General features: G+C 38.4%; 1 protein-coding gene across 1 annotated transcript in view; it reads left to right on the top strand.

The window, feature by feature from the left end:
- The window catches only part of ARHGEF19 (Rho guanine nucleotide exchange factor 19), a 109,644-nt gene that overhangs the window by 50,410 nt on the left and 36,300 nt on the right, over positions 1–22,934 (top strand). Inside the window, exons 3-4 of the mRNA XM_053690255.1 lie at positions 7,908–8,225; positions 19,429–19,531. Coding sequence (XP_053546230.1) covers positions 7,908–8,225; positions 19,429–19,531 — 421 coding nt within the window. The remainder of the gene's footprint in view (positions 1–7,907; positions 8,226–19,428; positions 19,532–22,934) is intronic.

Below are 22,934 nucleotides of genomic sequence, written 5' to 3'. Positions count from 1 at the left end.
AGTACTGGAACTATCAAGATTAACTATAGTAGTCCTAATCAAGTACTGGAACTATCAAGGTTAACTATAGTAGTCCTAATCAAGTACTGGAACTATCAAGGTTAACTATAGTAGTCCTAATCAAGTACTGGAACTATCAAGGTTAACTATAGTAGTCCTAATCAAGTAATTTAATCAAATCACCTATTATCCGGCTGAGAGATAAAGAGACATACATTTGGAGAGCATAATGTTAGAAATGTATTTTCCCATTTCATTATTAAAGGGGCATTACATATTAAGGGCCAGATTGCAAGTGGATTGCTAAATATCACTTTCATGAAAGCGATATTTGCGCTCCACTGAGTAATACCAGCGTACACTAATGTGCGCTATTATTGCAAGTTTGCAGCAATGCTAAAGTGACTTCGCATTCGCATTGCTGGGAAGCATTGCGCTCATGAGAGCGCACTTCCATAAGGCTCCTATGGGAGCCAAGTTCTGATGCCATTGGAGGCGGCATCAGAACCAATACGCAGCCAAGGCAGAATGTAGTGCAGCAATGGCAGCAAATATAAATATAATGGCTGATTAATTATTGAGCTCCCGCAAATGGGCAGATTTGCCTGTTTGCGGGCGTGTGATACTTTAGTACTCCACTTGTAATCTAGCCATAAATAAATGATAGATATAATGATGTATTCAACCCAAAGATTAGCCTGGGAATAATATGCAGATGTATTTTAAAAAATTATATTAGTTGTTTAAATATTGGAAAAATAAGTCTAAAATTTTAGTGCCCAGTACAAAATGGGAGCTGCCATGCATGACAGCAATAAATGGTTCACTAGAGTGTGCAACCAATAACAGTGTGAATATAGCAGTGGTAAGTTTGGAGTATGAGCTTCCCTTTTTAACCGGAATTGGAAGGGCCAATACAGGGAATGAGGACAAAATAAATTATGAAAGTATATTGAAAGTTTTTTTTTTTTATTACATATCATGAAAGGGAGAAATAGAGTATTACATTTTAAATATTTTTCTGATTTACTTTGATTACCAAACTTGCTCTGTTCTCTTGTATCCTTTGTTGACAAATACATCTAGATAAACTCAGGAGCAGCAGTGCACTACTGGGAGCTAGCTGAACACATCTGGTGACCCAATGGCAAGGTGCATATATGTGCAGAAACCAATCAGCACTATTATTGGTATCTGTGTGGCCCTATGTAAAATCCCTGCTTACTGGAGCCCATTTGTCTTCAGAGAGACATTTAAGGGGCGATTTATCAAGCTGAGGCAGACAGGGGCGCACATATGTAAATCAGACATGGTTTTCTCGCTGACCCTCGCAAGGGGCTGCCCTGTTGGAATTATCATAAAAAAGGGGCAGTCCCTGCGAGTGGCGAGATGTCTCTTTTAGAAATGAATGGAGCTCACTAGAAAGGGAAACTGTAATCCATGGGGGGTGATTTATCAAGGGCCGATGGCCCCTGATGCCCCTGTTTCCGCGCCAACCTTCAAACAGCAGTTATGAAGCTTAAGACCGCTGCTCCATAACTGGTCCGCTGCCTCTGAGGTTGCGGACATCAATCTGCCCGATCCTATACAATCGGGTTGATTGACACCCCCTGCTAGCGGCCAATCTAGCAGGGGGCAGCATTGCACAAGCAGTTCACCAGAACTGCTTGTGCAATGTTAAATGCCAACAGCGTATGCTATCGGCATTCAGCAATGTCTGGCGGACATGATACGCTACAGCGTATCATGTCAGACAGACATTGATAAATTGGCCCCCTAGAGCGAAGTTAGCAGTGAACAGAGGGTGCACTTTAAAAATTAAATCCTGCAGCCAATATAAGTCACAATAAGCTGCTCTCTGTGTATATAATCTTACAATCACCTATATTTTCATATGTGTGTGTGTTTTATTAGGGTTATAAGTATTTTGAGTGTTTTGAGAAAAGCTCATCACCTTTTAGTTGACGAAAAAAGGCTATGAGATCTGTAATGTGAAAATCTTTACAGAGTCACAGTGGGATTAGAGAGACAATGAAAATACAACAATTACGCTTTGTATTTTGTACTTATAAGTACGAATTTCTATGTGTTTTTTGCACATCCAGTGTACTTAATTTACGATCTGCATATTTAATACGATTTATTCCTTAGTAATTTACATACAAATTTAACGTTTTTGTTACGATTTTAGATGCAACTTAACAATACAAATTTTCCCTGTGGATTTTTGTGTGAATGGTTCAATTATTTGTTTTTTGAAGATATTTAAAATACAAATTTTTTCGTGCACTTTTGTAATGTCTGCATCTCCTCCCCATTCTAAAATGCAGTCTACCCCCCTTAGCGAGACACCCTGTTTTCAGGGTAAAAAGTGTCTTAAGTTCATTCCGCCAGTGAAATAGAAGTGCTGGTGAGCATTCTTTAATAATTGCGCCAACCCAGAGACCTTTAGATAATTGGGCCCTATGTGTTTCCCTCCTAAAAAGGGGCTAAACACAAAGCTAAAGTCAGCTGAAGAGCAGCAATGCACTACTGGGAACTAGCTGTATGCACCAGGCAAGCCACTGACAACAGGGATATATGCGTAGCCACCAATTACCAGCTAGCTCCCAGTAATGCATTGTTGATCCCGAGCCTACCTAGATATGCTTTTCAACAAAGGATATCAACAGTTCCAAGTAAACTATAAAGCTTAAAACTGCATGCTGTATCTGAATCTTGAAAGTTTAATTTTGAATTTGGCGTCCAATTAAGATAAGCCCGGTTTACTCACCTGCGGTGCCCATCTCAGGATCATATGCAGTTGTTGAATGGTGCCATGGGAATCTGCAAAAATGTAACCTTGTAGAAAAAATAAAAACATATTAGGATACACAAATGCTAATATATATATATGATTGGACATAAAAAGATATTCCCCCTCACTCCCGATGCTCATGATTGGTGCATATCTTCAACGTAAGATCTTGGGTAACAGGCAAGCAGGTTCACTTTGTGTATACATCAATTAGGTGCTTATGAGGCTCTGAGATTGGTAGCTCTATGTGCTTGACTCAGAGTAAAAAAAAAAATCTACGCATGTTTTAATGCAACTAATGTTTTACCAACATACATTGTTCCACCGTGTTCTTTCATTTTGGTAATTTCACCAGGGTGGCAAAAATACCTGAGAATTTATCCTGGGACCTATCTGAAGTGAATTAATCTAATCCAGTTAATTAAGCCTCATGCAGGCAGAATACAATCCTGTTCTGTGTTTAGCCCTTACTGTCCTGAATAAGTTTGTGTTAGTTCTTCTCTTTAAAATAGGCACTCTTCATCCAGTTGCAACCAGGATGCACTTTATGGCTAAGCACACTTCTACTTTTCAGGGTGTCCTTAGAAATATCTCAGGTTTCCAATTAAGAATCCCAATTAAACATTTGTAATGTTTCATTCTTATTACAGCACCCAGGATATTAAAGAGACAGTAAAATAAAAATTATGAGAAAAGCATTCTTAGTTTGCTTCTTAATCTTATTATCGTTTGTTGAAAACCATACTTAGGTAGGCTCAGAAACAGCTGTGCACTGGTTGGAGCTAGCTGGTTATTGATGGCTGAATATATATGCCTCTTGTAATTGGAACACCTGATGCTAGTGTTAAGCTGGCTCCCAGTAGTGCATTGCTGCTCCTAAGTCTACCTAGGTTTACTCTTTAACAAAGGATACCAAGAAAATGAAGCAAATTTGGTAACAGAAGTACATTTGTTTAAATTTGCTTCTTAATCTTATTATCGTTTGTTGAAAACCATACTTAGGTAGGCTCAGAAACAGCTGTGCACTGGTTGGAGCTAGCTGGTTATTGATGGCTGAATATATATGCCTCTTGTAATTGGAACACCTGATGCTATTGTTAAGCTGGCTTCCAGTAGTGCATTGCTGCTCCTAAGTCTACCTAGGTTTACTCTTTAACAAAGGATACCAAGAAAATGAAGCAAATTTGGTAACAGAAGTACATTTGTTTAAAATTGCACTCTCTATCTGAATCAAGAAACTTTAATTATGGCTTTAATGTCCCTTTAAGAAAGATTGTAGAAGCCCAGATAGTCGCTATTTAACTTAAGGGCACTGAAGTCCCCAGTTTCCCATCCCACTCTACTTCTCCACCTTTTCCCACTTCTAAGACAGATTTAATTCCTATCTGCTCTATAAGGATTCAGTAAGTATTTCTGGATCTGTCCATATGTGTAGAGATGTGTGGCAGTTATCTGAATAGCTGAAAATTAGATGTCTGTCACTATATAAATCCCTGGTAAGACCTCACCTTGAGTATGGAGTGATGTTCTGGGGACCAATCTCATAAAAAGATTTTGCAGACTTGGAAAAAAAGTATAGAGAAGGGCCACAAAACTAAAAAGGGGAATGGAGAATTTAAGCTATGAGGAGAGGTTAGCCAAACTAGGTCTGTTTTCTCTAGAAAAAAGACTCTTGGGGGGTGACATGATTACTTTAGAGCTAATAGTGTTAGAGATATTCAGTTTGTATATATATTTATTACAAAATTGACACTGTGGGTGTGGCTTTTTTGTTTTAAATCTTTTAACCAATAGTATCTCTTGTGTGACTACTTAGGTAGGAAGTGACAGTGAGTTCATTAGCTATCACTACGGCTAAACAGACGAAACGCTTCAGCGGATCTCACAGCCACAGCCTACACTATACTTGCCATGATGTGTGAGTTTACGAATCCAATAAGGATATGCTTTTAACTTTTCCCACCAGAGGCTCAGTTTCCTCTTTGTTTGGATGATTACTTTATATAAATATATTCAAGGCCCATATACAAAGATGGCAGGAGCTCTTTTTATTCCAAGAAAATTGTTTGTGACTAGAGGCCACAATTTAAGGCTGGAGGAAAAAAGATTTAATCTCCTGCAACAGAAACATTTTTTTCACTGTAAGAGCAATAAAATAGTAGAACTCATTACCAAAGGAGGTAGTAAATGCCTTAGATACATTTTAAAATGGTTTCGATACATTTCTCTGCTAGAAACAGAATTCAGGGATATGATTGCTTGTGTTAAATGGGTCACCTTTTTAAAAGGATTAATTAAAGCTCAACTGGAGCTTTTATTGTAAGTAGTGTATATTAAGATTTCTATAGGTTGAACTCGATGGACTTCTGTCTTTTCTCAACCTCATCTACTATGTTAGTTAATTTTGAAGAATATATTTTTATTATTTATTTATTTTTTATAAAAAAAATAAAAATAAAAAAAAGACCACTAACCTTGCAAAACATCCAGTTCAGCACTAAACCCGCTAGGGTTGTCAGTTATTTTATTATTATTATTATTATTATTATACTTTATTTATGAAGCGCCAACATATATCGCAGCGCTGTCCATGGATACAATTCATTTAAATAAAACAATATAAAACTTGTAATAGACAGGACAACATTTACAAACACATACAGGAGGAATTGAGGGCCCTATTCCCGTGGGAACTTACAATCTAGAAGAGTAGGAGGTTGAGAAACAGGAGGTGAGGACTGCAAGATTGAGAAAGATGTTAATACAGAGTTAGATGAGGGAAATGTTGTTAGGTGAGTGAAATTAATTTATTATTGAGTTGGGTGGTAGGCTTCTCTGAACAGAAAGAGAGCATTTAAAGAAAGATTAGGGCAAAGCCTGACAGCACGAGGGAGCGTGTTCCAGAGGCTAGGTCCTGCACGACAGAAGTCCTGCATGAGAAAAGGTGATAGCCGCAGATATAAGGAGCAGGTCATTGTTGGATCTTAGTGGGCGGGCTGGAGTGTACTTGTTTATTAGAGATGATAGGTAGAGGGGAGCGGCGTTGGTGAGAGCTTTGTATTTAAAGGTGAGAATTTTTTAATTTAATTCTGCTGTGAATGGGGAGCCAATAAAGGGACTCACAGAGAGGTGCAGCAGATACAGAGCAACGGAAAAGGTGGATCAGCCTGGCAGAGGCATTTAGGATGGACTGAAGGGGGGAGAGGTGGGAAAGAGGAAGGCCAGTAAGTAGGTTATTGCAGTAGTCAAGTCGGGAAATAACAAGGGAGTGTATTATTTGCTTTGTGGTGTTAGCGCTCAGAAAAGGTTGAATCTTTGAAATATTGCGTAGATGGTTGCAGCAGGATGTAGAAAGCGATTGGATATGGGGGACGAAGGATAAATTTTAGTCAAGTGTAACTCAGAGGCAACGGACTTGGGGCGATGGGGAAATGGTGATGCCGTCAACAGGGATAGAGAAGTCACAAGTCGGCATAGAGCTTGAGGGGGGGGATAAGAAGGAGCTCAGTCTTGGACATGTTAATCTTTAGGTGGTGAGAGGACATCCAGGAAGAAATACCAGATAAGCAGTCGTTGACTTGAGAAAGGACAGAGGGAGAGAGACAGGGGCGAAACTACAGGGGGTGCAGAGGTCGCAATTGCGACTGGGCCCCCAATGGTGGGGGCCCAGCTTAAAAAAAAACAATTAACCTGCCACTGCCTGCACTGATATCATGTGAGTGTGACATGATGCTTCACTAGTGTCTCTGACTACAGGGGTTAGTGTTTCTGTTTTACCCATTGGTGTTTATGTGTGTGTGTGTGTGTGTGTATGTATGTGACTGTGTGTGTATTTATGCATGTATGTGTGTGTGTATGTTTGTGGAACCAGCAAATTACAGACCTTGTTACTACAGCATGGAGGGGCAGGGGGTAAACAGTTTCAGTCTATACAGTACGGGGAGACTGGACCATGTCACAGACTACTGTGGTCACTTTATAAAGTACTGGGGCGGGTAGGGTCAGGCCAGCCATCTCACCGGCAGATTACAGACTGTGTCACTGACTCACTATATACAGTACTGGTGGGTTAAACAGTGTCACTATATACAGTAATGGGGGGTCAGACCATCTTACACAGACTGTGGGCACAGGGTACCTCCTTTTGTAGACATGTAATCTGATTCACATTTTAATTCTGTGTTAAATGTAAAAACAAAAAAAAGATATGTATCAAATTATGGTTGATCTGGGTGTCATCATCATAGAAGTGATATTTGAAGCCAAAACTGTTGATGAGTTTACCCAGCGAAGAAGTATAAATGGAGAAGAGTAGAGGACCCCGAACAGATACTTGAGGTACTCCAACAGAGGCATTGGAGAGGAGGAATCGCTGGCAAATGACACAGAAAAGGACCTGTGAGAATGATAGGAGTGAATCCAGGAAAGAGCAGTGTCACAGAGGCCAAAAGAGCTGAGGTCTGTAGGACGAGGTGGTGGTCAACTGTGTCGAAGGCAGCTAAGAGGTCAAGTAAGATGAGTATAGAGTAGTGGCCAATATTTTTAGCAGAGAGAAGATCATTAGTAACCTTGGTAAGGGCAGTCTCAGTTGAGTGTTTGGGGTGGAATCCGGATTGCAGGGGTTCAAGCAAGGAGTTATTCAGCATTTAAGTGGACAGTCCATTAAAATTATTTGAAAAGTAGACATTAAACTAATCTGAGGTCTAGTATTGCCCTACAACCAAACAAAAAAAAGGCCTTGTCTGCAATGGGTCTGAGTTAAGGTCCCATGTGAATGATGGGTAAATGATGTTCTTCTGAGATTCAGCTATCATCAGTTTAATAGTGTGAAACTATATATAGAATTCTGTTTGCCTATTTCCGTACCTTTTGCAGCTTGTGTCACCACATTGATATGTAACAGAAAAAGAAAAAGGAACTGGTCTCAGTAGTAAATAAAACAAAATATATGTTAGAAAATCATTAGCCATTAATGTTGTAGAACACAATAATCTCTTATCTAGCTTGTGGAAGTATCAGCTTTATAGTGATGTATATTTTAATAGGTTTATTGAGATAGAAAACTTGAGTTAGACATTAACACGTTTCTTTTTCTTACTCCACATTGCAGGGCGTAAAATCCGCTTATATCTGCCGGATGTAACTGCAAGCAACAGCCAATCCAGCCCATGTACAGATGATGACTCTGTGTTTGTGGAGCCAGAAGAACTAGAGCCAGCCATTGCCGAGGTGAAAGAATCTACTGAGGCTTTGGAGATAGCTGCATCCCCTGGTAGAGTTGAGCAGGAAAGGTGGCGATTCTCAGCCTCCGAGCTTATAAGCAAGTTGCAGCTTACACAACGTAGGAACAACTTCACTGCGAGACTTGGCAAATCCCTCTCCACAAAAATTACCCTGAGGGAAAAAGGAGCCTCTGCTGGCCAGGAAGGTGTGTACTAGAACAAAAAAATAATGCGCAGATGCCCATTTCTTCAAATAATGAGCTGATATTACAACAATTACTTGGGCCCATAGAAACACTCTATGTATAATACTTCCACCATATAAATGCCAGCAAACTATACTAAACATTTACACATATAGTCCATATTCCAATCTTTTTGTACAACAGTGCAAAAACACTTTTTATGTCATTCTAATACATTAGAAGAGATACCCTTTGATTTAGTGAAATCCCTCAAATTACGAATACAATATAACAGGAAAATCTGGTTAATCCTGCAAATTGTCACAATCACTGATATAAATGTCTGTCAAGAAGAGGGCCCAAGTTCTGTAGTAGAGTTCTGTAGTAGGGGTTTTAAAGGGATCTGAATGTGGAAGTAGGTGACCGCTCGTGCCTTTCGGCTCTTTTCGGAGCCAGATTTATTCTTGTGAGCGATCAACACACTAAGATCTGTGAAAATCCATGTCTTTGTGTGGTGATCTTTCAGAAGAATAAATCTAGCTTCGAAACAGCAAACAGCATGAGCAGAGCTTACTTCCGCCTTCGGATCCTCACAAAGGATCCAAATGCACACATCTAATGCTGACATACTTCAGCAAACTATTAAAGAGACATGTTATCCCCGTGTAGGGTTGCCACATTTTCTGTAAAAATATACCGGTCATGCTAATTAGCATACATTTGCATAAATAATTATACTGTATAAATCAGGGACTAAAGCTGCTAGAACTGATTTTAAATGATCATTTGTTTATAATTAGATTTCAATACACTTAGCAGAAGTTTGACCATGAAAGCATATTTATTTCTATATTTAATCATATTTTTCAACTTTGACCTGAACCTTAAAATTATCAGCCATGTCATTAAAATACCAGCTGGTATAGTTGCTAGATGTCCAGAATTCAACTGGACAGTCAAGTATTTAAACAGGCTGTGCAGTAAAGTCTTCCCAAAATACTGGACACTTAAATGTCCATTTTCTTTTTAAAAAGTCCATAGGCTAGATTAAAAGTGGCAAGCTATTTAGTGCTCACGCTCAAGCGTAAACTTTACTAGAAGTAATCGGATTGCGTGCATCAGGTTACGTGCATCAGATATTACAAGTTAAAACTAAAAAGTTTGCGCACAAGTGAAACCCGACACACGCTAACCAAAGGACTTTGCAATATCCCGACCGCGTTAACTTCTCCCCAAAGAAGTTAATGGAGAGCACAAAAGAAAAGAACCTAACACCCCTCTATGCAGAACATGAGAAAAAGAAACTCATTTATTCAAGAGACATTATAAAAACTTAACAAAATGTCTTTTTTTCTCTGCAGCTAATTTGCAATGCAATTTTTAACTGCTGTCCTATATTATAAAACTTTAAAAAATTGTGTTATTCAGTTAATCAACACATTGCAATTGAACTGGTGCTTTAGTGTAACTGCTTAATCTAAAATTTTATTTTATTTCAAAATAATCTGCAGAAAATAAGTTTCACTAAAAAAATCTAATGGCAGAAAGAGAAGAAAAGTTCTACCTCTGGGCTAACAATATCACTCATAGGCTAACCTGACAGGAGTTATTCATATTTCACTCTCCAATGTTCTCTACTTACAGAATAATGTAATTTTTATTTTAAATACACATTTCTATATATATCTGTGTATACCTATACTTGTATATCTATTCCTATAGATATATAGGTATAGATAACTATCTTACATTAATTATTACATATAAAAATTACATTTTTTTCTATGTGAAGAACATAGGAATGTAAAATATGCGTAACACACATCGGGGTTCGCGCTTTAGGTCTAACAAAGCGTTGGGTTAGTGCACGTGAAGAATTACTCATCTAGCATTGCGTTATTGAAATATTAAATAAAAAATAGTAAAAAAAAATATTAATAAATATGAAAAAATTATAGATACTGTAAAATATATATTTATATTTAGTATCTCAATAACGCAATGTAAGATTAGTCATTCTTCATGTGGGCTAACCCAACACCACATTAGACCTTCCTTTACATTCCTTTTATTAATTATTATTTTATATATATAAATATATATATATATATATATATATATATATAAGCACAGGATAGCGCACTCCCACTCGCCAAAGTCCCAAGACCAGGGTGCATAAATCTTCAAATAGAGCACTATAAATATGCACTCACTGGATTTTAAACACAACACTCTTTATTATGTAGTCATAATAAAGAGTGATGTGTTTTAAATACAGTGAATGCATATTTATAGTTCTCTCTCTCTCTCTCTCTCTATATATATATATATATATATATATATATGTGTGTGTGATAATTTTAATGTAAAATATTTATCTATACCTATAGATATACAGTTATAGGTATATAAAGATATATATAGAAAAATGTATTTACAATAAAAATGACATTGTTCTGTAAGTGAAGAACACTGGAATGTGAAATATGTACAGTAAATATACAGTAAAACACATATACATACATACACATAATTACACATGTATATGTATGTATATATACATTATAGCTCTTTACAGTCAAACACTGTACCATATACCATATACCTTTGAACCCTTATAACTGTTTTTTTTAATATGTATATGAATATTTTTTATCAGATCGTGTTTATGAGTGTAACTGTATTTTAAAATGTGTTTATGTTGAGATTAGTGCAACTTTTTTTAACTTACTACCGTAAGCGGGGGTTTCGGTCACGCTAACCCGACGAGCGTAAAAAGCGATTGCGCGTTTATTTTCAACTAGTAATATGTGCGCTATTTCTGGCACGCACAAAAAGCTGATATTGCTTACGCGCAACAGCTAACACGTGACCTAAATATATAAAGCTCCTTATGCTTCAATACATTTCAAATATAAAGAAGAAAGAAGAGAGGGGCAGTAAGGGTGTGAAAACTGTTTGCATGTGTTACCGGCAACCAAGGATGTAGTATTACTAATCTGTAAGTTACTGGCAGCCAAGGGGTAAAATGACTGCTTAGTTGTGAAAAACTATAACTGGAAAGATAAATAGTGGGGTCTAAAGTAGAGGTTTGGTGGGGAACTTGTGTGACCTCACAGAACATTGTGCCCAGTCTCCTATAGATTGTCCAGTAAATTTGTGGAGAACAACTAGCAACCCTGCAGCTGGGTGGCATCCCTAACCACATGCTAAATGACTTCAAAGTGTTGTAAAAAAAAATCCTGACTACAAAATATCACCTGAACATCTGTATTTAAAAAAAAAGAAAATATTTTACCTCAAAATTCCTTCTGCTCACCAGAGTAAGTGCTGTGTGATTCAGAGCTGCTCTTGATACTGCCATCTGTATGGTGGAAAAAAATAAAAATAAAACAGCTTCATCAGTTCAACACTTCGCTTTACTGCGATCTCCCGGGATTTCACTATAATCTTGCAAGACTTCATAGTAAACTTAGCAGGGAAATAAAGTGACTGAGCCTGCACATGCCAGACGCACGCTCTAGAGACGGGCAAATAGCAGTTTTTTTAAAGGCGTATGCGAACGTAGGAGGCCATTTTCAATATTCAGCTCTTTTCAGAGCTATATCTTCTTCCATATATCTTCTTGTGCAAGTGAAACACACCAAGATGTAGATTTGCACAGATCTTAGTGTGTTTCACTCGCACAAGAAGATATATACCACAAGCAGCCTCTTACTTCCGCATTCGGCATTGAAAGAAACTGCCGAACGCACGTCTCTAGCACACTCGCTTGTAAGCCTTGGGACAAGCATCCTGATTGGCTGCTTAACGTCTCTTTACATTAGAATGTAGGTGGTTACCGTGGACATTTTGAGGTAAAATATCTTCCTTTTTGCCTAGAGATGTTCAGGGGATATTTTCTAGTCAGCTATTAACAGATATGCTGCATCACTTTCATGTGATTTAGAATATGTGTAACATGCCCCTTTAAACAAAGTTCCATATATAGCAAATGATCTAATAAAGATACCAATCAGGCTGAGCTATAGAAAAAAGAAAAGTAATGAAATTACTATAGAGGCAAAAACCTGAGTTTAGTGTCTAAATTATTTTTCCAGACATTTGTTTTCTGGTTTTAGCCTCCTTTATATATTTGATGCACAGAAATAGAATATGAAGTGATAGCTATAGCTGCTGGCTGTGAAAGGGTTAACTAGTAAGTTCTGACTGAAATATTAGAGCTATGTCCCCTGACTTATCTGTGGTATAATGATTGGTTGGTTTACCTCAGGCTCCTGCCAGGAAATCAGAAGGATTCTGGGAATTGTGGCTCTAATTCATTTGACATCTCATTACATCAGGACTACAACTCCCAAATGCAATGCAGAGACATTACAACCAATCAGATTATAGAGTTATGAATCCCGCCCTCTAGACTCTCTAGACTTCCTGAATTTGATAATTTACTGCACCAGATAGCTTAGCAAGTCAGACATTTTTAAGGGACTTTACTTACAAACAAACAAAAAAACATGCATATGAAAGAGCAGCATTGAAACAAGCTGAAACTATGTTTTGTCCTGGAAAAAGTGGAAGCTGTTTAAATTTAGTAAAGTAAAACAGCAGCTTTAGCTTATGCTACTTGTATATGCTCACTGAAGACAACTTGTGTAGATGGACATGCTTCATAAAAGATTGACAATAATATGTCAGAACCAAATTATTCATTTCTGGGTGGGAAGGATTTATGCTTTTGAACTATTCTTTGTTTTATTAAACAAATAAATTGACTTTGGCATCTCTTTATATTTTGGGAACTGCAGCAGCCCCTGTTCTCCAGGTGCCCTCTGGTACCATGAAACATATTTCTTTCATGTAATTAACAAGAGTCCATGAGCTAGTGACGTATGGGATATACATTCCTACCAGGAGGGGCAAAGTTTCCCAAACCTTAAAATGCCTATAAATACACCCCTCACCACACCCACAAATCAGTTTTACAAACTTTGCCTCCAAGGGAGGTGGTGAAGTAAGTTTGTGCTAGATTCTACGTTGATATGCGCTCCGCAGCAAGTTGGAGCCCGGTTTTCCTCTCAGCGTGCAGTGAATGTCAGAGGGATGTGAGGAGAGTATTGCCTATTGAATGCAGTGATCTCCTTCTACGGGGTCTATTTCATAAGGTTCTCTGTTATCGGTCGTAGAGATTCATCTCTTACCTCCCTTTTCAGATCGACGATATACTCTTATATTTACCATTTCCTCTACTGATTCTCGTTTCAGTACTGGTTTGGCTTTCTACAAACATGTAGATGAGTGTCCTGGGGTAAGTAAGTCTTATTTTCTGTGACACTCTAAGCTATGGTTGGGCACTTTATTTATAAAGTTCTAAATATATGTATTCAAACATTTATTTGCCTTGACTCAGAATGTTCAACTTTCCTTATTTCCAGACAGTCAGTTTCATATTTGGGATTATGCTTTAATTATCATATTTTTTGCTTACCTCAAAAATTTGACTTTTTTCCCTGTGGGCTGTTAGGCTCGCGGGGGCTGAAAATGCTTCATTTTATTGCGTCATTCTTGGCGCGGACTTTTTTGGCGCAAAAATTCTTTTCCGTTTCCGGCGTCATACGTGTCGCCGGAAGTTGCGTCATTTTTTGACGTTATTTTGCGCCAAAAATGTCGGCGTTCCGGATGTGGCGTCATTTTTGGCGCCGAAAGCATTTAGGCGCCAAATAATGTGGGCGTCTTATTTGGCGCCAAAAAATATGGGCGTCGCTTTTGTCTCCACATTATTTCAGTCTCATTTTTCATTTGCTTCTGGTTGCTAGAAGCTTGATGTTTGGCATTTTTTTCCCATTCCTGAAACTGTCTTATAAGGAATTTGATCTATTTTGCTTTATATGTTGTTTTTTCTCTTACATATTGCAAGATGTCTCACGTTGCATCTGAGCCAGAAGATACTACAGGAAAACCTCTGCCTGCTGGATCTACCAAAGCTAAGTGTATCTGCTGTAAACTTTTGGTAGCTATTCCTCCAGCTGTTGTTTGTATTAAATGTCATGACAAACTTGTTAATGCAGATAATATTTCCTTTAGTGATGTACCATTGCCTGTTGCAGTTCCCTCAACATCTAAGGTGCAGAATGTTCCTGATAACATAAGAGATTTTGTTTCTGAATCCATAAAGAAGGCTTTGTCTGTTATTTCTCCTTCTAGTAAACGTAAAAAATCTTTTAAATCTTCTCTCTCTACAGATGAATTTTTAAATGTACACCATCATTCTGATTCTTTGGACTCTTCTGGTTCAGAGGATTCTGTCTCAGAGATTGATGCTGATAAATCTTCATATTTATTTAAGATGGAATTTATTCGCTCTTTGCTTAAAGAAGTACTAATTGCTTTAGAAATAGAGGATTCTAGTCCTCTTGATACTAATTCTATACGTTTGGATAAGGTTTTTAAAGCTCCTGCGGTTATTCCAGAAGTCTTTCCTGTTCCTAATGCTATTTCTGCAGTAATTGCTAAGGAATGGGATAGATTGGGTAATTCATTTACTCCTTCTAAACGTTTTAAGCAATTATATCCTGTTCCGCCTGACAGGTTAGAATTTTGGGACAAAATCCCTAAAGTTGATGGGGCTATTTCTACCCTTGCTAAACGTACTACCATTCCTACATCAGATGGTACCTCGTTTAAGGACCCTTTAGATAGAAAAATTGAATCTTTTCTAAGAAAAGCTTATCTATGTTCAGGTAATCTTCTTAGACCTGCTATATCATTGGCTGATGTTGCTGCAGCTTCAACTTTTTGGTTGGAAACTCTAGCGCAACAAGTATCAAATCGTGATTCTCATGATATTATTATTCTTCTCCAGCATGCTAATAATTTCATCTGTGATGCCATTTTTGATATTATTAGAGTTGATGTTAGATTTATGTCTCTGGCTATCTTAGCCAGAAGAGCTTTATGGCTTAAGACTTGGAATGCTGATATGGCTTCTAAATCAACTCTACTTTCCATTTCTTTCCAGGGAAACAAATTATTTGGTTCTCAGTTGGATTCTATTATTTCAACTGTTACTGGTGGGAAAGGAACTTTTTTACCACAGGATAAAAAGTCTAAAGGTAAAAACAGGGCTAATAATCGTTTTCGTTCCTTTCGTTTCAACAAAGAACAAAAGCCTGATCCTTCGTCCTCAGGAGCAGTTTCAGTTTGGAAACCATCTCCAGTCTGGAATAAATCCAAGCCTGCTAGAAAGGCAAAGCCTGCTTCTAAGTTCACATGAAGGTACGGCCCTCATTCCAGTTCAGCTGGTAGGAGGCAGGTTACGTTTTTTCAAAGAAATTTGGATCAATTCTGTTCACAATCTTTGGATTCAGAACATTGTTTCAGAAGGGTACAGAATTGGTTTCAAGATGAGACCTCCTGCAAAGAGATTTTTTCTTTCCCATGTCCCAGTAAATCCAGTGAAAGCTCAAGCATTTCTGAATTGTGTTTCAGATCTAGAGTTGGCTGGAGTAATTATGCCAGTTCCAGTTCCGGAACAGGGGATGGGGTTTTATTCAAATCTCTTCATTGTACCAAAGAAGGAGAATTCCTTCAGACCAGTTCTGGATCTAAAATTATTGAATCGTTATGTAAGGATACCAACGTTCAAGATGGTAACTGTAAGGACTATATTGCCTTTTGTTCAGCAAGGGAATTATATGTCCACAATAGATTTACAGGATGCATATCTGCATATTCCGATTCATCCAGATCATTATCAGTTCCTGAGATTCTCTTTTCTAGACAAGCATTACCAATTTGTGGCTCTACCGTTTGGCCTTGCTACAGCTCCAAGAATTTTCACAAAGATTCTCGGTGCCCTTCTGTCTGTAATCAGAGAACAGGGTATTGTGGTATTTCCTTATTTGGACGATATCTTGGTACTTGCTCCGTCTTTACATTTAGCAGAGTCTCATACGAATCGACTTGTGTTGTTTCTTCAAGATCATGGTTGGAGGATCAATTTACCAAAGAGTTCTTTGATTCCTCAAACAAGGGTAACCTTTCTGGGTTTCCAGATAGATTCAGTGTCCATGACTTTGTCTTTAACAGACAAGAGACGTCTAAAATTGATTACAGCCTGTCGAAACCTTCAGTCTCAATCATTCCCTTCGGTAGCCTTATGCATGGAAATTCTAGGTCTTATGACTGCTGCATCGGACGCGATCCCCTTTGCTCGTTTTCACATGCGACCTCTTCAGCTCTGTATGCTGAACCAATGGTGCAGGGATTACACGAAGATATATCAATTAATATCTTTAAAACCGATTGTTCGGCACTCTCTAACGTGGTGGACAGATCACCATCGTTTAATTCAGGGGGCTTCTTTTGTTCTTCCGACCTGGACTGTAATTTCAACAGATGCAAGTCTCACAGGTTGGGGAGCTGTGTGGGGATCTCTGACGGCACAAGGAGTTTGGGAATCTCAGGAGGTGAGATTACCGATCAATATCTTGGAACTCCGTGCAGTTTTCAGAGCTCTTCAGTTTTGGCCTCTTCTGAAGAGAGAATCGTTCATTTGTTTTCAGACAGACAATGTCACAACTGTGGCATACATCAATCATCAAGGAGGGACTCACAGTCCTCTGGCTATGAAAGAAGTATCTCGAATTTTGGTTTGGGCGGAATCCAGCTCCTGTCTAATCTCTGCGGTTCATATCCCAGGTGTAGACAATTGGGAAGCGGATTATCTCAGTCGCCAAACGTTGCATCCGGGCGAATGGTGTCTTCACCCAGAGGTATTTCTTCAGATTGTTCAAATGTGGGGGCTCCCAGAGATAGATCTGATGGCCTCTCATCTAAACAAGAAACTTCCCAGGTATCTGTCCAGATCCCGGGATCCTCAGGCGGAGGCAGTGGATGCATTATCACTTCCTTGGAAGTATCATCCTGCCTATATCTTTCCGCCTCTAGTTCTTCTTCCAAGAGTAATCTCCAAGATTCTGAGGGAATGCTCGTTTGTTCTGCTAATAGCTCCGGCATGGCCTCACAGGTTTTGGTATGCGGATCTTGTCCGGATGGCATCTTGCCAACCATGGACTCTTCCGTTAAGACCAGACCTTCTGTCTCAAGGTCCTTTTTTCCATCCGGATCTGAAATCCTTAAATTTAAAGGTATGGAGATTGAACGCTTGATTCTTGGTCATAGAGGTTTCTCTGACTCCGTGATTAATACTATGTTACAGGCTCGTAAATCTGTATCTCGAGAGATATATTATAGAGTCTGGAAGACTTATATTTCTTGGTGTCTTTCTCATCATTTTTCTTGGCATTCTTTTAGAATACCGAGAATTTTACAGTTTCTTCAGGATGGTTTAGATAAGGGTTTGTCCGCGAGTTCTTTGAAAGGACAAATCTCCGCTCTTTCTGTTCTTTTTCACAGAAAGATTGCTATTCTTCCTGATATTCATTGTTTTGTACAAGCTTTGGTTCGTATAAAACCTGTCATTAAGTCAATTTCTCCTCCATGGAGTTTGAATTTGGTTTTGGGAGCTCTTCAAGCTCCTCCGTTTGAACCTATGCATTCATTGGACATTAAATTTCTTTCTTGGAAAGTTTTGTTCCTTTTGGCCATCTCTTCTGCTAGAAGAGTTTCTGAATTATCTGCTCTTTCGTGTGAGTCTCCTTTTCTGATTTTTCATCAGGATAAGGCGGTGTTGCGAACTTCTTTTGAATTTTTACCTAAAGTTGTGAATTCCAACAACATTAGTAGAGAAATTGTGGTTCCTTCATTATGTCCTAATCCTAAGAATTCTAAGGAGAAATCATTGCATTCTTTGGATGTTGTTAGAGCTTTGAAATATTATGTTGAAGCTACGAAATCTTTTCGTAAGACTTCTAGTCTATTTGTTATCTTTTCCGGTTCTAGGAAAGGCCAGAAAGCTTCTGCCATTTCTTTGGCATCTTGGTTGAAATCTTTAATTCATCTTGCCTATGTTGAGTCGGGTAAAATTCCGCCTCACAGAATTACAGCTCATTCTACTAGGTCAGTTTCTACTTCCTGGGCGTTTAGGAATGAAGCTTCAGTTGACCAGATCTGCAAAGCAGCAACTTGGTCCTCTTTGCATACTTTTACTAAATTCTACCATTTTGATGTATTTTCTTCTTCTGAAGCAGTTTTTGGTAGAAAAGTTCTTCAGGCAGCGGTTTCAGTTTGAATCTTCTGCTTATGTTTTTTATTAAACTTTATTTTGGGTGTGGATTATTTTCAGCAGGAATTGGCTGTCTTTATTTTATCCCTCCCTCTCTAGTGACTCTTGTGTGGAAAGATCCACATCTTGGGTAGTCATTATCCCATACGTCACTAGCTCATGGACTCTTGTTAATTACATGAAAGAAAACATAATTTATGTAAGAACTTACCTGATAAATTCATTTCTTTCATATTAACAAGAGTCCATGAGGCCCACCCTTTTTTGTGGTGGTTATGATTTTTTTGTATAAAGCACAATTATTCCAATTCCTTATTTTATATGCTTCGCACTTTTTTTCTTATCACCCCACTTCTTGGCTATTCGTTAAACTGATTTGTGGGTGTGGTGAGGGGTGTATTTATAGGCATTTTAAGGTTTGGGAAACTTTGCCCCTCCTGGTAGGAATGTATATCCCATACGTCACTAGCTCATGGACTCTTGTTAATATGAAAGAAATGAATTTATCAGGTAAGTTCTTACATAAATTATGTTTTTTTTACTATGCACTTATCATAGCAAGATAGACATTTCAATCATAACATTTTTATTACATCAATTTAAAACAATAACACAAGGAGGGTGCTCCAAAACTCTAGACATGATTTATGCAAATCTAGACATGATTTATGCAAATCTAGACATGATTTATGCAAATCTAGACATGATTTATGCAAATCTAGACATGATTTATGCATGCACGTTAAGGTGACTGACTCCCAGAGCAGACTTTTGGGACTGTCCAAGGAAAATTGTGACAGAGCAAGTATGGTAGTTATGATGGCCCTTATAAACCAAGCAAATCTCTGTGATTCTTATGAAATGAAGGCTCTTTTCATCCCTAGTTCAACTCTGCAGTATCCATTTTATATTATGTATGGTCACCCTACCCATGGTGCCCTATTACTCAGTTGCATTCTGAATACTGTCATTATACCCTCTGATGCTCCACAAAGATATGGATAATATAAATGTGAGACATTAACTATTCTGTTTCTGCAGGTAAATCTAGCAGGAGAGAACGAAGATGTAACAGTGCTGGGGTAGCTGGTCTTCTCCAGCCAGCTGCAGTGGGAGTCGGGGACCCTGATAGCTTTTGGGTCAGGTAAATATAGCTCCATGAGACCTTCTTTTATGAATATAACATTTATATCTGAGTTTTATATCTATAAAACCACTGTCAGGGAATAAGGTTACCAGGTGCCCAGTATGTTACCAGAAAGCCAGATTTTAGCTGGATGTCTAGTAAAATATGTAAGAAAAATGGGAATTTAACTGAATGTGTCTGATCTAAGCTCTTGTATGAGCAAGTGGCTGCTAGACCATACAGGCTTGTGGGTCTTATCTGAGGTTTAATGTGTCCAAATAGCTCACACGGCTTCAGGGCATGGGTCTCATCCAATGGCAATGGGCCTAATTCAAGGTCGAGAGTAATAGGGTCTCATCTGAGGTTTGATGTGGGCATGCAGATGACACAAAGGCCATTGTGTCTGATCTGACCATCCCCACTCACATTTTTCCTTGATCACCTGCTAATTGCCGAGCATTTTTGTGAAGGACAGCTGGCAACCATATCATTGAAAGGGTTAACCAGAGCTTGGTACTTCCTCAAGCAATTTGCTTCATTTTTAAGGAACTATGGTAAAAAGAGTGTGGGGGGGGGACACAATTTCTCAAGAAACCAGTTTTACAGTGTTTTGTGTGGTATGATTTATTCGTACAGATATTCCTAGCCTCCTTATGTGCTCTACAAACCTTTGCTAGATGAATATTGTTATAATAGAAACAAAATAGGCAACAATACAAACAGCTTTCAGATCATAAAACAAACTCTATTCCAACACTATCTCTTTAAAGCAAATAGTTCCGCTGCTATACACTGGCTCGCCACCAGAATTTTGGAGGCTGCCACAATATTGTGGTCAGGTTATCGCCATGGTGATGATCACAGTTTGGTTCCTTCAAAGATGTGTGTTATGGGTGACTCTACCACAGGGGACCAAACTCTGAATAACCTCTTAGACACACTGCAGCCCTTTCTGGTATCCCTAACCCTATGTAGATGAGCAGATTGTATAAGGGGAATATCTATCAAGCTGCATTCACAGCTTTTGAAGCTTGGTGGTACAGGAGCATAAGCAAACCTGCAACCACAAATTTAAGAATCAGAAACTACTTCTTTAGCCTCTCCTTCACCTCAGAGGTGGCGAGATAAATCACGGCGACATTCTCTTCTTGGGGTGATTGACATGCCCTGCTTTCTGCTAGTTGAGCAAGAGCAGGGGGCTGCATTGCACAAGAGAACACTTGTGCATTGTTCAATTTTGCCATGCAATGCTGCATCATGTAAGGCAATTGCAGGTAGACAGGTTCTCTACTTGAGAATTTAGCTTGCTGCAATTTTTTTCCCTACATTTTGTCTAGGGAGAAAAGAGAACCATCTATTAAAAATAGTCACTTGTCTAATAGATACACAAAATTATGCTTATCTGGGATATCTGCTTTTAAACATCTAATGCTAGATGCTTTTTTTTTATTTTGCTATAAGTTGTATTCCATCTCAACTTTTTAATTTAAGTTTATTATGTGTAGGCATTGTTCTATGCATATACTGGTTAGACTTTAGCACTTTGTGTATTTACAAGTGTTATTCGGAAAAATGATTATAAAAAAAACAACAACAAAACTGATCTTTAGTGCCTACAACAGATGCAGACAGACCCCTGCATTGTCACCTTATCAAACACCTGTGCCACAGACCATACCTAGTTGCATTACAGTTTGTAGGGCATTACCATACTGGGAGCTCACTCTATCTGCCCTTTTCCTCAACTTCTTATACTCAGTCCAGCATTTCACTTTTTAAATGTTAGGAGACACGCCAGACTCAGGAATCAAACACAGGCCTACCCACAGGACTTATGTTTCTTACCTTCAGCTGACAGCTGACATTGACCCATAGCACAACAGGTTTTTTTACCCACATTGCAGTTTATTTAATGTACACTCTACCTAACAGTCCTATGACATCACTATATTTATTATTAAAGCATGACATCATCAGGCTTTGCCCTCCCGCTATGTCTTCTGCTATACATATTTTTATATAAAAACATACATACTGAAGAAGAACCTTCTAATACAAACATTATAATCGCTTATTTATACTACCCCGAGCTAACTATGGATTTGATCACAATCTTGCACTTGTTTTCAGTAGATAACAATTTCTGAATGTCTTCTGGAATTGTCAGAGTGTTCTTCCAGTGATCACAATCCTAATATTTTTCTGCTGTTAATTTGCCCCTAGTACAAAATTGTTACCTCCCAAAAACAACACAAAATAATTATCTACCTCAGTGATGGCCACTTCCTAGCACACAAGGGGGGGGGGGTGCAGATCAATATTTTAGTAGCCTTAAGGGCTGCATATACATTTAGGACTATTAAGCCAATAAATAATATATGTCCAAAACATGCTCAGTGGCACAGGGCCAGATTTAGGTCAAGTTGCAGGGTACCCTCTGTCTTCCCCTCTTTTGAATTGTGGTCACAAGTACACAGTTTTAGTTCCTCTTTTCCCTATTGCCACAAAATGGTGTCACATTGTTAGTTCTGCTTTCCCCAAAATGCAGCAAAAACTAGAGTCAAGGGCCACATGTGCTGCCAGTTGACCATCCCTGATCTACATCGCTACCCTCCCAATTTCTGAATCCAAAAATCAATTTGATTAATGACGATTACATCACAAGTTGACGGACCTGTATGCTTTTTAACCCTTTCCCGTCATATTAATTTTGACATAGTGCGCCAGCAGGTCTTATTTAATTATTTAACGCAGTTCCCCTTGTACTCAGCACCATATAGAAATGCTATCCCCTTCTGCACACACATCACCCTTTACAGATGTGATCCCCCACTGCACACACAGCACCCTATACATATATAGCATCGCTATGGATGCTGTGGGTGTGGGGGGAATTTGCATCGCTGTGTGTGTGGGATCACATGGGTGCTTAACTTAAAGGGACATTAAACCCAAATTGTTTCTTTCAGGATTTAGAAAGAGGGCATAATTTTAAACAACTTTCTAAGGTACCTCTATTATCTAATTTGCTTCATTCTCTTGATTTCCTTTGCTGAAAAGCATATCTAGATAGGCTCAGTAGCTGCTGATTGGTGGCTGTGCATAGATGCCTCGTGTGATTGACTCATCCATATGCATTGCTATTTATTCAACAAAGGATATCTAAATAATTAGGCAAATTAGATACTAGAAGTAAATTGGAAAGTTGTTTGAAATTGTATTCTCTATTTGAATCATGAAATAAATATTTGGCTTTAGTGTCCCTTTAACATACCAAAATATATACGCAATAAGTGAGCAGAGGTTGGTGGACATTTTTCGGCTCCTAACAAACAATGAATATTTAAATGTTTCATGTACTTCTAACAAGCTTATAGATGTAGGACCAGTTGCAGGATGCTTCTTTGGTATATAACAATAA

This window comes from Bombina bombina, chromosome 8 (assembly GCF_027579735.1).
Source record: "Bombina bombina isolate aBomBom1 chromosome 8, aBomBom1.pri, whole genome shotgun sequence".
NCBI lineage: Eukaryota > Metazoa > Chordata > Amphibia > Anura > Bombinatoridae > Bombina > Bombina bombina.
The sequence above is the reverse complement of the archived record's forward strand: the minus strand, read 5'-3'. Positions and strand labels throughout refer to the sequence as shown.